The sequence below is a fragment of the Acomys minous genome, assembly GCF_964271855.1.
Source record: "Acomys minous genome assembly, chromosome: 2".
Classification (NCBI taxonomy): Eukaryota; Metazoa; Chordata; class Mammalia; order Rodentia; family Muridae; genus Acomys; species Acomys minous.
In genome coordinates this window covers 135411677-135428028 of record NC_140484.1, presented here as the reverse complement: position 1 = coordinate 135428028, position 16352 = coordinate 135411677, and the positions used below count along the sequence as shown (strand labels likewise).

Genomic DNA, 16352 nt, shown 5'->3' with positions numbered 1-16352 from the left:
ATATATGCGCGTATACTCTTAAATACACCCTTCATGGTCTGCATAATGTTACTTGACTATATATTATTTCAGGGCTGACTATTTAGTATAGGATAACCAACTGGAGGCTCTTCCTTTGGAACTACTATTTCTCTAACTCTCAACATTCCTTAATTCCTGAAACATAGACCTTTTATATAGGGGTGAGATTTCCTGTGCTTTCCTCCACTGAAACCACTTAAGGTAAGTATAATGTGCAGAAACTTCTCTTTACCAATTAAGAGTTTTTCATGGTAGGCTCACCTATGCATTATGTAGTACAAATGTCACATAATCTCACATTTATGAATGTTAATTCATTGTTATATATCAAAGATTTAGAGAAAAGTCAACAAAAAAAAAAAAGAAAAATATTGAGAATCTACCGTACTGTCTGGAAACTATAGCCAATAATCATGTTTTGTTTTGTTTGTTTGCTTTATTTTTTTAAGGCAGTGTTTTTGTGTGTAGCCTTGGTTGTCCAGAAACTCATAGAGATTTGTCTGTCTCTGCCTTCTGAGTGCTGTATAAAAGATGTGTACCAACACAGCCCAGGTAATAATCACATATTTTCTTTTAAAAATTGCTAAGAGATATTTTAAATATTTTTGATGCAAAAAGTCTGTTAGCAAAGTGATAAATTAATTCAATTTAATCATTAAGTAACATATGTTCTATATTTATATTTATATGTATATTTATTTTTTCATTATTTTTGTGTGTATGTCTGTGTGTTTTATTGTGTGCATGAGAGTGGATGCATGTTTTCATATGTATTGGTAAGTTTGCACACTCAAGTGGGTGCCCTTGCAAATGGTCACATGTGCACATGGAGACTGAAAGATCACATTCAGAATCATCTTTGACCGTTTTTCACCTTGTTAAAGGATGTAACATGCCTCAATCTAGCCAGAGCTCACTGGCATGCTTAGTTTAGGGAGCCATCTTACTCTGGGGATCCACTGCCCATGTCTTTGAGCATGTATTCGCATGTTGCTGCCATGTCCACCTGGCATGTTCTGTGTGTTCTAGTTCTGGCTCTTATGCATGAGCAGCAGCCATTTTAGTCACACAGTAATCTCTGTTTACCATGTATGTATCCTTCAAAAGTATGTGTCATACATAAAAAATAAATAAAAATTTGTATTTGAGTATTTAAAAATAGTTAAAGATTTAAAAACATATACTCTATCCTGGTATATAAACACACAATTATAGTTCCTTTGTCTTCTCAGCAAAAAAGCAAAGTCTTCTGGTCGTGAATTTTAAAAATTCATATTTTTCTCTTTATTCAAAAGGTCAAGTATGCTTAGGAACAAGGATTAAGCATCATGTCTATGAATCAACTAATTCATACAAGTGGATTAAACTGCATCTATTGAGTCATGCAAACTACTTTCTCATGTTACCTTTAAAGCAATAGTTAAAGGGGAAGATAATCATTGGATTGTACAAAAATATTGCCCCTAACATAATGCTGATGTTCCAACCAAGTTGGAAAATGGCTTCGATTTTTAATCTATTCTTGAGGTGAAAAAATGTTAAGTGTTATATATAAATTAATCAATAATCTGCCTATTAATGGTCAGATGGATGTGAAGGGTCTACACTACTGTACAGAAGAATGCAGCAAGTCGTTCCCATCATGCCATTGTCCAATACTACCAATCTACATCCCAGAATCTTTCTTCTCCTTGGCATTCCAGGGATGGAAGCCATACACCCATGGCTATCAGGGCCTTTCTGCCTCGTCTACCTGGGCGCTCTCTTAGGAAACTTCTTTATTCTCTTTATTGTCCGAATAGATTCCAATCTGCATGAGCCCATGTATTTCTTCCTCTGCATGCTCTCGGTGACTGACCTGATCCTCTCCACAACCGCCACGCCTAAAATCCTCAGCAACTTTTGGTTCCGTGACAGAGAGATCTATTTTGAAGCCTGTCTGATGCAAGTGTTTCTCATTCACTCTCTGTGCAGTATGGCCTCGGGGTTTATCTTGGCCATGGCCTTGGACCGCTATGTGGCTATCTGCAACCCTCTGCGGCACTCCACTATCCTGACTCACAGAGCCATCCGGAACTTGGGGATGGCCATTGTCTTCCGCGGCATGCTGCTTTTCAGTCCTCAGCCACTCATGCTCCGCGGGCTTCCCTACTGTAGAACAACCATTATCCGTCACACATACTGTGAATTTATGGCTCTAATCAAGCTGGCTTGTGCAGAGACCCGCATTTTCAGATTATACAGTCTAACTGTTGCCTTCCTGACAGGTGGCTTAGATTTCATATTGATCATATGCTCCTACACTGCCATCCTTTACACTGTCTTCCGTCTTCCATCCAAAGAAGCTCGGCTGAAGACCTTGGGCACATGTGGATCACATGTTTGTGTGATCTTAGTAGCCTATACCCCAGCCTTTTTCTCCTTCCTCACGCACAGATTTGGTCGTAATGTGGCCCCTCACATCCATATCTTCGTGGCTAATATTTACCTTCTTGTTCCTCCTTTAGCAAACCCAATGATCTATGGCATTAGAACCAAGAGAATCAGAGAACGTTTTCTGCAAATTTTGACATCTAAAAAATTATAAAATATCTTACTGTCCCCTTAATGGTTTATACTGATTTTTGCAACCAAAGAAAACATGGAAAAAAGAAACTCTTTAACCAAAAGCATTAGTCCAAGTTTTGTTTAATATTTGTCTTTCTTTATGATCCTATTTGCTGACATATTTGATACTGAAAGCCTTCCTTACTGTCACACATAAATGTCTAATTATCCTATCTACGAAGTGGTGATACATTGCCACTGACTCACTAATTGACGTTCCCTGAAATAACATCCATTTTTCATTTTCATCTAATATGGATTATACATATCATGTAGAATTGGCAGTTTGTAATCTTGACAACAGAGATTGTGATATTAAAATAAATTCTTCTGAGTACACCTTCAGAAGCCTTCCTGGAATTTTAATAACATAATCTGTAAGTATGGATATTCTTTCAGTGGATCTAAATAATATCTAACAAACACCTTCCCAAGGTGGTTTAAAAAAATCAGAGATTATTCTTAACATTTCATTTTTTTGTTGTTTCCTCCTGATCATTCCAGTAGACTCTTTATACACACTTTGCAGAAGCGTACCGTCTGAATCCCAGAATGCTTGATACCTTCAGGTACTTTCTGTCACTATATCTTAAAGTGCTTTTTGCTAGAGCCAGGACCTCCCAGGTTCTTAATATCTTTAAAAAATAAGTTGATTTCACTTTAGTTTTGGAAGGAAAAATTCACAATAGAATTCTAAATTGACAATCTTCCTTTGCCTTTTGGCAACTTAAAAGTATTATACCATTGTGGAAAAAATAAAAAATAAAAGCTATGATAGCCTCCTCTCCCATTATTTGATAATCTTACATTTCCTACTCCTAGGTACCCTAGCCCTAGGGTGAAACATGAAAAAATTATTTGCACACTTTATTTATTTTTATAAACTTAAATTTCCATACTTTGGCTATTTCTGGGTTAGGACTAGATATGTACACATGTATAATACAATATACAAATAGGATCATAAAAGTCAAGACTACTCAGGTTAAAATCTATAGATTACCATTTATTAGTAATTTTTACAGAACACTTCTCTGTGATTCAGTTTCTTTAATGGTAAAACAAAATATTGTTATTTAAGAAAATCTTTCAGTTAAGGAATTTTAAAACCTGACACATTGAAATGTTTTCCCTTCTTATGTTTGATGTTGTAAGAGATATCATTCTGTTATAAAATAAAAGCAAAAAGATAGTGTATCCTAAAAATAGTGTCCATTGTTTGCCAATAATAATAAATAAATACATTTTTCTCATTATATATGTGATTATGTCATTGATTTTCAGTAGTTCTAATGAGATAATTGGAAAGATTCTTGTGTGAAAAATGGCAAGAGGGAAGTTATGTAATTGTATTATAATCTAATTTTTTGAAGTATTTTATAGCTACTGTGAGAGATTAGGGTTTCTTTAAGGGTGTAGCTCTTGTTAGACAGACTACACTTTAGGTGAAAGCCACACATATAAGAGTATATACATAACAGAAACTGCATGTATGAGTTTAAACAAATAAATAAAAAGGAACAAGAAAGGTTAGATAGACAAGCAATTGAGGTGGATCTTAGAGAAAATGTGAGAGAGTGGTGAATATGATCAAGTTCATATGAAATTATCAAAGAACTAACAAAGATGAAAAACAAAAAAGTTAGTGAATATGCACTGCATGTCCACAATGTTCTTGAATAATAAGAGTCATATGAAGTGCATGGATGCTCTGATTACACAGTGTCTATTTGTTGGACGTGGGTTATCTTGGAAGTGGCCTATAAGCAATTAACATACTTATTTAGAAATAATCAAAACTGTGGAAATAATAAGACCAAGTTTGTAATAGAAAAACCATGTAAGGCAGGTAAAGAAAAATTCATAGAAAGGATAAGAAACTTAGAAACCAATGTTTTAGACATGCAATAAAAAATAGGCAAGTTTAAGGAACAAGAAAGTGAAGTAGTGTTTGGGTAATCAGAAAAAACACAAGTTCCAGAGAAGGTAAAAATTTCCAACCTAATGACTCTTTGATGCCAATTTTTATATCTGCTGAAGCAAAGATACATTGAGGTTTTGAGTTGTGACAACTGGATTAGTATATCTTAAAGCTTTTAATTAATACAGTTTCAAAAATGAAACAAGACAAAACAACAATAAAGGAAATGACTTTTAAACATTAAATACTAAAATTTTGCTGATGTGAAAGAAATCCCTCATCCCATAAGATGTATCATTTTTTTTCAAGAACTTGGGGAACAGTGCTCATGTGCTGTAGAAAGTCTTCGAAGCATGGAAAAATATGAACCCCAAGTAGGAAAACAAAAGGCCGATGATGACACTTGGCACAGAAAGGCCTGGCAGTGTTCAATGAAAAAGGAGGAAAATGAAGAAAAGAAATAAAGATACACTAGAGAGGGAGAAAGAGAAGCATGAGACTGCTCTAAGACACTCCATCATCTCTATCCGTCTTTCCCCTGCTGGGATGAAGGGTACTGAGACCCTAGAGCCTCCTAAGACAGCACTAGCAGCTTGAGTCCAACACATAAGCCTGTAGATGAGTATTTTATAATCAAACCATAAAGAGTCCAGATGAAATAATTTCCTCTCTTTTGTTAAAATAGAAGGGAATTTCTCTTGAATTCCTTGTGGATGGGATTATGTGGAACAAGGGAACTGACTCTCATGTCACTTAAAGACTAGGGTAAAGTCAAAGAGAATAAAAGATGTTTAGGTCAATGGAAGAGTCTAACTTTGGATTTTGCGGATGAAAGAAGACACTATAGCTTTTGTAAGATGCAAAATTGTAATAGATTGTTGAGAAAGATGCAGTATGGAAAGGAACAAATTACAATGCTATTAGTAGTAGAAATGGAATGAGTAAAATTATGGAAGGGTAAGTTTTTCATACTTATTAATATTTAAGAAACAGATTTGCAATCAGAACTCAGATACAAGGTGTAAGTTATTAACGTCAGGAAGACTCACAAGAATATTATCCATATAGTACAGGATAACCATGCTACCATTCACAGACCCAAAGAAGCTAAATGACAAGGAAGGTCCAAGGGAGGTTGGTTGAATCTCACTCAGACGGAGAAATAGACTAGACAGTGGACTTGGTTGAAGAGAAGGAACAGCACAGGAGAAGAGTGCAGAGGGAAATAAGGATGGGGGTCAGATGTGGGGAGAGTGGTGCCAGGAGGACAGAGTGCTTGCAGAGAGAAGAGAAACCATGGTTAGGGCCATCTCTGAGAAAATGTGGGGACCCATGACAGGGTAGGCTCCTAGGAGGATATGGGGGTGACTCAAATAAGGACACCAACTAGCAGGGGTCATGGAGACTGTAGAGGCCACACTCTAACTAGACAGGACTCCTAGTCGAGGGAGGGGAACACCAATCCATCCACAAAAACCTCAACCCAAAATTTACTCTGTGTACAAGATGTGCAGGGATAAAGGTAGAGTAGAGATGGAGGCTCTTGCCTCCATCCATGCCTCCAGTTCCTGGCCCGACCTGAGACGCACCCCATAGGAGAGATCCAGCCTCCGACACCATTAACAATACCGTGCTATACCTGCAGATAGAAGCCTGGCATAGCTGTCCCCTGAGAGGCCATGCCCAGTAATAGTTGAAACAGACCCTGAAACTTGCTGGAGAGAGCTCAGGGAGTCTTGTGGAAGAGTTGAGGCAAGAATAGAAGGACCTAGAGGGGACAGGGGCTCTACAACAAGACCAGCAGAGCCAACTAACCAGGGCCCATGGGGAGCACATGAGAAGCACCAATCAAGGAACAAGCATGGATAGACCTAGGCCTCCTACACAGATGTAGCTGATGTGCATCTCCAGGTCCATGTCTGTCCCCTAGTAAGGGGAACAGTGGGCTGCCTCTGACATGGACCCTCCTGCGTGCTTTTCCATCACTTCCCCCTGGTGGGACTGCCTTGCCAGGTCACAGTGGAAGAGAATGCATTCAGTCCTGATTTGACTTGACCTGTTGGGGTGGGTTATTAGGGAAGGATCCCATTTTCTGAGAGGTAAGGGAAGAGATGGGGGAAGAGAGAAGAAGGATTTGACAAGAAGAAGAGTAGGGAGAGAGCTACAATTGGGATGCAAAGTGAATAACTAAATAAATAAAAATTTAAAAGAATATTCTGCCAGGCGTGATGGCGCATGCTTTTAATCCCAGCCCTCAGTAGGAGGAAGCAGGAGGACAGCTGAGAGTTCTACAAAGCAAGTCCATGACAGCCAGGGCTACACAGAGAAATCCTGTCTCAAAAAACAAAACACAAAATAAAACAAAACTAAATATAATACTCTTGAATATATTCATCAACTATATTAAATATCAAAGTTTTCATAGTACATTAGGAGAACCATGTCTTTACTAATGTTCTTAAAGGAGAGTTCATGATAATTACCTCCCTAAAAGCAAATTAGGTTGTAGTTTGGGAAATGCACCCTAACCCCAGAGGATCACTAAATGTTGCTCCATCTGGGATGGATCCAGAGTGAGCTGTAGTGCCAGCTCCTATTAGCAGCAAGTACCTGCTCATCAAAGGAAGGTCTCTGGAGAACAGGCAGCATTTAAACTGGAAGAATGAAAATAAATAAACTGGATGAGAAAGAACAAGCAAGGCTGCACTCTAAAATACTACTTTGTAGAATTATGAGATCATCAGAAAGGTAATATTCCATTCTATGAATATGCATACTGCATAGTAAAGTTAAGGATAATGATAATCATACATATATTTTTAAATAAATGGTATATAGTATATCTGTTTGTTGACTAAAGTGCAAAATGATAGGCATTCTGAATTAGACTTGTAATAGCATTGTAATTGCCCAGCACAGAACATGTCTGGGTGTACAGATGCCTGCTTTTGTTCTATTTAGCATTAGAGTCTGAGAAATTATAGTACATATTGTGGAAGAAATACTATTTAAGAGTAAAGAAGAAATGTGTCTTATTTTTTAAGATGAAAAGTTGTTCAAAAACAAGATCTCATGACTCTGAAAGGAAGTAAGGAGGTAGACCTGGGAGAAACTAGAGGTCAGCAAGTAGTTGAAGTAAGGGAAGGAAAAGGGCAGTATGATGTAATTATATCTTAATTAATATTAAAATGTCAGAAATTTAAGAATAAATGAAAGAAAATCCAGTGTGGCATTTTGGTTCTGTTTTTTAATTGTAGATTTCAGTTGCACCGTATGCACAGGGTCTGAAACAGTTTTTCTTTAAGAGAGTATTTTCACATTAAACATTTACGTAATTACTTGGAAATTTGTTGATAAAATAAAGAATCAGGTGCTAGTCTTTGGGCTGAATCATTGCAAGACCAACTTATGCAAGATTTCCACACTGAGAAATTAAACTAATAAAGGAGTCAGGTGACCTTATAATTACACTTCACTAAACAAAACATAGCACAAATTTTTAAACCTTTCAAAAAATATCAAAATTGTAAAGTTCCAATGAGAACACAGATAGCAACAAATGTCCACTTGAGGTAATCTACCAAAGAATCACAGAACCACAGATGGAATTCTATTTGGCCTAAATGCTACAAGGATAATGAAAAGGAGAACAGAAACCACCCTCAAAAGACTATGTGATAAATGTTACAATTATTCAAAGAAGCATTGTGTGGTTGATGAGTACTGTAACATTTATATGACTCCATTTAGAACACAGAAAACAGGTCTCCATGGCACTCAGAGGAAGGACAGCAGGTTACCAAGAAGAGACTTGATACCCTATGAGCATATACAGGGGGAGGTAATCCCCCTCAGGAACAGTCATAGGGGAGGGGAATAAGGGGAAAATGGGAGGGAGGGAAGAATGGGAGGATACAAGGGATGGGATAACCATTGAGATGTAACAAGAATAAATTAATAAAGGAGAAAAAAAAAGAACACAGAAAACAGTGACCACGAAATCCACAAGGACGTTTTTCGTTGGTTTGAAGTGGTGGGTCAGCAGTTAAGAGAACTGGGCTGGCTGCTCCTCAAGAAGACCTGGATTATGAATCCTAGCATCCACATGGTGGCTCAGGGTCATTCATAATTCAGGAAGACCTGACCCCCACTTCTGGCCTTTACAGACACCAGGCATACACATAGTACACCACATACATGCAGAAAAAGCACATGTATGGACAAAACAAGGTAGCTATTTTTTAAAAAAATCAAAGAATGCTTTTTATTATCTAAATTTCTAGTCTAATTGTGCCATCTCTTTATCTTCCCGTTGAATTTTGTTTTCTCCCTTCTTCATAATTAGAAACTGATACATGAGCATAAAATCATATGAATCAGGCTACTTAGAACTTATTATAGCCATAAGTACACATAATAGAAAGGTAAGAGAAGATTCTATTATGAGAACAATATCAAGAAAGATAAAGACAAAAGATGAAAAATACTCATGTTTTTAAAGGCTTCTTTAAAACTTCTTTTATGGGCAAATTCAGAAGGACTTAAATAAATTAAGTGAATACTTTATGAAACCCATGTAAAACTCAAAGATTTCCAAATAACACTGTGCAGCCCATGAAGCATCCAGGTAGCTTAATGACCTCTACCTTTACACAAGAATGCCACAATAGCACAAACACCAGTTTGAGAGATTCTTGACCAGACTGTCAAATTATAATAGAAAACACAGGGCTCAATATTGGTGATTTCATTAACATTAAATTCTACGTATTTATTACCAATAAATTGTAAGGCATATTATTGAGCTACATTTACATAGAACATTTCAGTTGATATGAGCTCATTTCAAAAATTTCAATTTAAGTTACATTTTTAGAAAGGAACATAAACATACAAAATTAACAAACCGTGTTTAATAAACTTAGGATAACCATTTTACACAGTGAAGTGTAAAGCCAAAATTTATATAAAGTTATATTGAAGAATCTGACTTTTAAAGGAATCCAATGCATTGGTGTGTTCTAGTTGTCTGTATATTTAGTATTCAAGGAAGAACATAGTGAATTTGCCACAAATAAAACAAAAAAAATCTTTGTGCTCAGAAAGAGGTGTTTTAGAATGCCCGAGTCTCTGCCACTGCATCTGTGATGTTGTTGTGCCATCTGGAAACTTATAGGGTTCTATTTTCTAACAGTCAAAACTAGAGAACTTTTGTGACTTTACTAGCTAAGAATTAATGCCTTTCCCAGGTCAGGAGCAACTAAGTAAGTCTTCTTCATTGCCTCATATAAAATGATGTGAATTGAAATATATAGTTTTAAATTTATAATGCAAACATCAATTGAAATATCTGGTGTATTAATCTCTGTTGTAAATAATATATTCAGAAATAATATAAGGTGAGATAAACCAGGCAGGATGGGAAAAGCTCAGAAGTGTTGAAATGGAAAATTAAAATTTCTCAAAAGTTAAGATAAAATTGGTGGAAATATATATAAGGAAATTACATGTGCGTAAAGAAAACTGGGTACAAAACTAGCTGTTGCCACCAAATCTTGGAAAGAATGCCATGCCCTGTGGAGGAAGTCTGCAAACATCACAGAAAATTACCAGCTCAAGGCTCCTGAGAAGAAGCTCGGAGATATTAACTAGAAAGCCTAAGAAGGAAAACCCAGAACTTTTAGGAAATAAAAAGTTTTCTTAATAGTATTAAGATAAGTGGTAGAAAATTATCTTTCTTGAGAGATTAAGAACAAAGTTCAAATAAATAGTGTTGAAAACGTTCTTTATTTTAACTGGATGACTAAGAAAAGATAACTGGTAATTAAGCTCCAAATTCACAAAGGCGAAGATCATTTTTTATTGTATATGAATGTTAAAAATGCTTTATTTGAATATATTAATGATGTTCTTGATTTATAGAGAAACTTTGCTTCAGGATATACCTTTTTATGCTAGTATGTTTTAGGGTTTTGCACATTCATAACAACCATGGGAATTATCTAACATGATGCTTTTGGTTCTTCTAGATTTAGTTATCATTTGTTTTCAGAGTTGTTTGTAAAAACCTTTGTGAAACATGCACACTGTACAAGGACTTCAGCCACACACAGTTGGCAGTGCCACCATGGGGCCAGCTAATAAGTCCCAACTCTCCCCAAGCACCTTCTGGCTGATGGGCATCCCTGGCCTGGAGCATCTCCATGTCTGGATTGGGATTCCCTTCTGCTCCATGTACATGGTGGCAGTGATGGGCAATGTGACCATCCTGGCTGTGGTGAGAGCAGAGCGCAGCCTCCACGAGCCCATGTTCCTCTTCCTGTGCATGCTGTCAGTCACTGACCTGGTCCTCTCCACATCCACACTGCCACGCATGCTCTGCCTCTTCTGGATGGGAGCCCATGACATCACCTTCGATGCATGCCTTGCCCAGATGTTCTTCATCCACAGCTTCACGGCCATGGAATCTGGCTTCTTCTTGGCCATGGCCATTGACCGCTATGTGGCCATCTGTGACCCACTGCGCCATGCCACAATTCTCACGCACAGTCGCATCGCCAAAATGGGAGCGGTAGTGGTGCTGCGGGGGGTAGGCTTCTTCTCCCCACACCCCATCCTGCTCAAGCAGCTGCCCTACTGCAGAACTCGAATCATTGCACACACTTACTGTGAGTTCATGGCTGTGGTAAAGCTGGTGTGTGTGGACATAGGAGCCACCAAGCGTTACAGCCTCAGTGTTGCTTTTGGCATTGGCTCCTGTGATTGTTTCTTCATTGCCCTCTCTTACGTTCTGATCCTCCGTGCTGTCTTCCGTCTTCCATCTCGAGAAGCAAGTCTTAAAGCCTTAGGCACCTGTGGCTCTCATGTCTGTGTCATTGTTGTTTTCTATTCCACAGCTGGGTTTACCTTCTTGACCCACCGCTTTGGCCACAATGTGGCCCCCCAAATTCATATCCTAATAGCTAATATGTACTTATTGGTTCCACCATTTCTTAACCCCATTGTTTATGGTATTAGGACAAAGAAAATTCGAGAGTATGTTGTTAGTACTCTAAGAATGAAAGGTGGCTGATCATGTTGAAATTTTTAAAAATAATAATAGAACTTAAAAGAAAGAATGCAAAAATATTTTTTTTCTCATTGTGGATTTTTTTCCCTTGGGAATTCAGACATTAGTTTTTCTTGTGAAGGAATTACTACATATAGAAAAAGTAGCCCAAATTCTGGTGAAATTAGTAGCTGTGATAGTTTGTGTGTAGTTTGTTTTTAGTAAGCTTCTTTTGAATTTGATAATAACACCAAGACCTTTTTCTTGGTTGGTCCTTTCGATCTATGCGTTAACTGGGCAAAATAGCTTACTGTAGAATAAAAATCAATTAAAAAGGAAAGAAACACACAACCCTTCTAAAATTATCCTCAGAAAGAATCTGCTGGTGGAAAATGAATGATCACTGTCAATAATTGACATAAAAAATTGTATCTGACTTTTAGCCTCTGAATACCAGAAAATGTCCCATATATTTATATAAATTGGCACACAAGACCTCTCACTGTAAATGAAAAGTATCATTTACAATGATCAAATCAATAAATATTTAAGGTTTTTCTATCTTAAATATGTCTTTGTGTGTAGTGGGGTATATTCACAAGAGTAAAGGTGTCCTCTGAGATCATGAGTCTTGAATTGCTTATAACTGGAGTTACACGTGGTTGTGAGCTTCCCAATGTAGGTCCTGGAATCAGATGCCTGGTCTTCTGCACATTTAATACATATTCAAACCACTGAGGGTATCTCTCTAGCTCAATTCCACAAATATTTAAACTGCTTTGTAATTACAGAATATTTTTCTCTGTTATAAGGAACTCATACCTCCTACCGTTTTTCACACTAGCTAACTGACATGAGGCCTCTTTAAACCTTTTGCCACTTGTGTCAGTAGTCTTGGATTCTGTTGTTATTCATACATTATTATGAATAAGCCCACAGCTTGCTCAGACACAATAATCTTGATCTTATTTTTGTATTTGTATTCATAAATTAAAAGGTACTTCCTTTTGTAAAAGTATGTTTTTTTAAATGAATCAGTTTAAATATTAAATATTTTAAGTGAAATTATTTTTTAAAAATGTTTTTTTTCCTCCTGGAACAATTTAAGCACCTAAAAATATATTCCTAATAAAATTTACTCATCTCCTTATTTCTTGTTTGACACAAGATAAATTTACACAAGAAAAACTCAATAAATACTTGCAAAATTTAATGGTGTCTCTATAGTAACTTGTATTTAAAAAATATTATTTATACTTTTTTGATAAGGCATTCACATGTGTTTGAGGGTGTTTGTCTATACAGGCATATTCACCGAAGTTTAGCAGCACAAATATGTGGATGCATGTCTAAATGTGTGTGTTTGTACAGGAGCTAACAACCAAGGAAAGACAGAGGGGTCATGGAAATGGGTTATTAATTTCACAGGGAGAGGAAATGAAATCTGTGAATCTATCTGGCTCTTTAGATAATATGAGGCGTAACACCTTGAAAGAAATGAGGGAATACTCTTTGTTGCCTACTGAACAGAGTAAGAGGACCTGAGATTACACTCTAATTGTAGCAGGCAAGAGTGAAAACTGTGCTCAGCTAAATGCTGAGGTACTTGCTGAGTTTAGGAGACAAGAGGAGCAGTGTGTACGCAAGAAATACACTCAACTTTGAAATTTTTTTAGTTCTTAAAAAACCTTACATTTTATTTCAAATAGTTTTATTTTTGTTAATGATAAGACTTAAATTACAATACACACATTATATATTTATTATATTATAATATACTGTACTATATTATATTAAGATAGAGACTTATACATCCCAGAATGGCCTTAAATTTGCTATGTATCCAAGTATACCCATGGGCTTCCGATCCTTTGCCTTCCAGGTTACAGGCATAAGCCAACCACAACCACATTGATGTGGTCCTGAAACTTGCACCCATGGCTTCTTGCATGCTACCTAAGTGTGCTATATATGCAGGCTTGTGTGTCTATAGCTCTCAAACCCTGTTTCTAGGCCAAAACCCAATGACTCCAGGATTTAGCAGATCCAACTACATGGTAGGTACTCAGTAAATCTTTGGAAGCAGGATCTCACTATTAGTCCAAACTGGTGTAGGTCTCACTGTTATAGAAGGACGTATCTGCTGCAAATATATCATGCTCCTGCCTCAGCCACTGGAGTGTTGGGGTTACGGACACACTCAGCTTTCCTGACAGACCTCAGTAAACCTTTAAAAAATGCATCTTTCCTCTGTATGAACTTTCCTAGGCTAATATTTTTAAATACATTATTGGGCCTTAAAACAAATAAGACCCTGCCTATATTTTCAATATGAAAGAATATAAGGGGCAGTATAACATGGAACAAGCACAATCCAGAAAGAAAAATACCTGTATTGCATTTGTGGAATCTAAAATAAAAAATAATTAAGAAGGTAAGACAACCCTATACAGAAAAACTACAGACAATTACGGAATGCTGCGAGTGGAAGAAATAGTCCTACTAAGGGAAGAGCCCACAGGTTGGTTATCTAACACAGATTAGTCAACCCTGAAAATATACATACAAGTAACATTATGTACTGACTGAGAAGATTATATCTGGAGATTTATATGTATATAAATGCACATGTAAAACAAATGATGGGAAAAGAGGCCTTGAATTTGAAAAAGAGCAAGGAGGGTTTTGTGAGGCATTGGAGAGAAGAAAGCAAGAGGCAGTTACATAATTACATTATATTCTCAAAAACAAGCTCAATACATTTTAAAATAATATTAAACAGAAAAAAGGAAAGAAACTTAGTTACTGGGGTGGCATAGCATGATAGAGAGACATAAATCTAAGAATGAATGGTAATGGCTATGAAGAAGAATACATCCAAGATCTCAACATAAAGAAATACTATCTCTACTAATCAGGTTTTGTAAACCGATAGTGAGTTTACTGTGTTTTAGGTTCCCTTCTCTCAAAGGTATAATAATTTGATCAACGGAATATATATACTTAGCAATGGATAACATCACATTGTTCAACTCAATATGGAATTCTATTCAGCTATTAAAAACAAGGAATTCCCAAAATTTGTGGATAAATGGATTGAGCTAGAAATGATCATAATGAGTGAGTTAACCCAGAAGCAGAAAGACTCAAATGGTATATACTCACTTATATCTGCATATTAGCCCAAGGGGCATGTCCCACGAAAGCCTTCACTTACCAGGAAACTGAGACAGAGGGGAGGACATTCTAGTGGGACTCTAGATGAGAGAATCATGGGAGAATGGCAAAGTAGAAGGATCCAAAGGGTCCTAGAAGCCTACAAGTAGAACATTATGATAGGCAGATTTGGGCTCAGGGGTCCAGCTCAAACTAAGGCACCAGCCAAGGACAATACAGGCGGTAAAACTTAAACCCCCACCCAGATCTAGCCAATGGACAGAACACTCTCCACAGTAGAGTGGAGAGTGGGATATTACTTTCTCACATACTCTGGTGCCTCACCTTTGACCATGTCCCCTGGAGGGGGAGACCTGGTGGCACTCAGAGGAAGGACAGCAGGTTACCAAGAAGAGACTTGATACCCTATGAACATATACGGGGGAGGTAATCCCCCTCAGGAACAGTCATAGGGGAGGGGAATAAGGGGAAAATGGGAGGGAGGGAAGAATGGGAGGATACAAGGGATGGGATAACCATTGAGATGTAACAAGAATAAATTAATAAAGTAAAAAAAAAAAAAAGACTAGAGCTTCTCAGAGCCAGAGAGAAATTTTGAATGTGACTCTGAGAACAAGACCAAGAAAGGCCTAGCATACTAGAGAAACATAGCATGCACAATAAACACTTAAATTACTGACAAAAAAATTAAATTAAATTAAATTAAATAAAAACATATATCCAAAAAAGTTTATGTGGCTGCAGTGATATGAATAATAGAGAGAAAAAATGAAAGAGGTGCCTGTCATAGGAGGACTTTTACTGTCCAGAAAAGTAATGATTTGATCCAGATGTGCATGATGACCAAAGGAAGATCTTTTACTCACTTGAGTAGCATAATATGTTTTACACTATGGAGCATAGCTTGCTGAAGATTCTGTGAAACTCTGAAGTCACATAAATGTCATTTACATCGCCACTGTTATTCTAGGTAAAAGAGTTCAGAGTTGACACCTGAAGAAAAACTGTGTGTGTGTGTGTGTGTGTGTGTGTGTGTGTGTGTGTGTGTGTGTGTGTGTGTGTGTGTGTGTGTGTTTATACTTACTCATAGATAATGATGATGATGATTATTATTTTTTAATATATTTTATTTATTTATTCATATTACATCTCAATTGTTATCCCATCCCTTATATCCTCCCATTCCTCCTTCCCTCCCATTTTCCCCTTACTCCCTTCCCCTATGACTGTGACTGAGGGGGACCTCTTCCCCCTGTATATGCTCATAGGGTATCAAGTCTCTTCTTGGTAACCTGCTGTCCTTCCTCGGAGTGCCCCTAGGTCTCCCCATTCAGGGGACGTGGTCAAATATGGGGCACCAGAGTTCGTGTGAAAGTCAGACCCCACTCTCAACTCCTCAAGACTCAGCTATTCCACTCCTTGGAATATCCCCAGAAGATGCTGCAGCACACAACAAGAAGATTTGCTCAACCATGTTCATAGCAGCTTTATTCATAATATCCAGAACTTGGAAACAGCCTAAGTGTCCCTCAGTAGAAGAATGGATAAAGAAACTGTGGTACATTTACACTATGGAAT

At 37.2% G+C, this 16352-nt stretch overlaps 2 protein-coding genes across 2 annotated transcripts; both read left to right on the top strand.

The window, feature by feature from the left end:
* Positions 1 to 1663: 1663 nt before the first annotated feature.
* On the top strand, positions 1664 to 2608 carry LOC311578483 (olfactory receptor 52K1-like; the record flags this gene model as incomplete). The annotated part of the gene is made up of 1 exon (XM_084748341.1): positions 1664 to 2608. The coding sequence occupies one exon, from the start codon at positions 1664 to 1666 to the stop codon at positions 2606 to 2608; it is 945 nt and encodes a 314-aa protein (XP_084604467.1).
* An 8068-nt stretch (positions 2609 to 10676) lies between these two features.
* Positions 10677 to 11621, top strand: LOC311578478 (olfactory receptor 52M1-like; the record flags this gene model as incomplete). The annotated part of the gene is made up of 1 exon (XM_084748331.1): positions 10677 to 11621. The coding sequence occupies one exon, from the start codon at positions 10677 to 10679 to the stop codon at positions 11619 to 11621; it is 945 nt and encodes a 314-aa protein (XP_084604457.1).
* Between the last annotated feature and the right edge of the window lie 4731 nt (positions 11622 to 16352).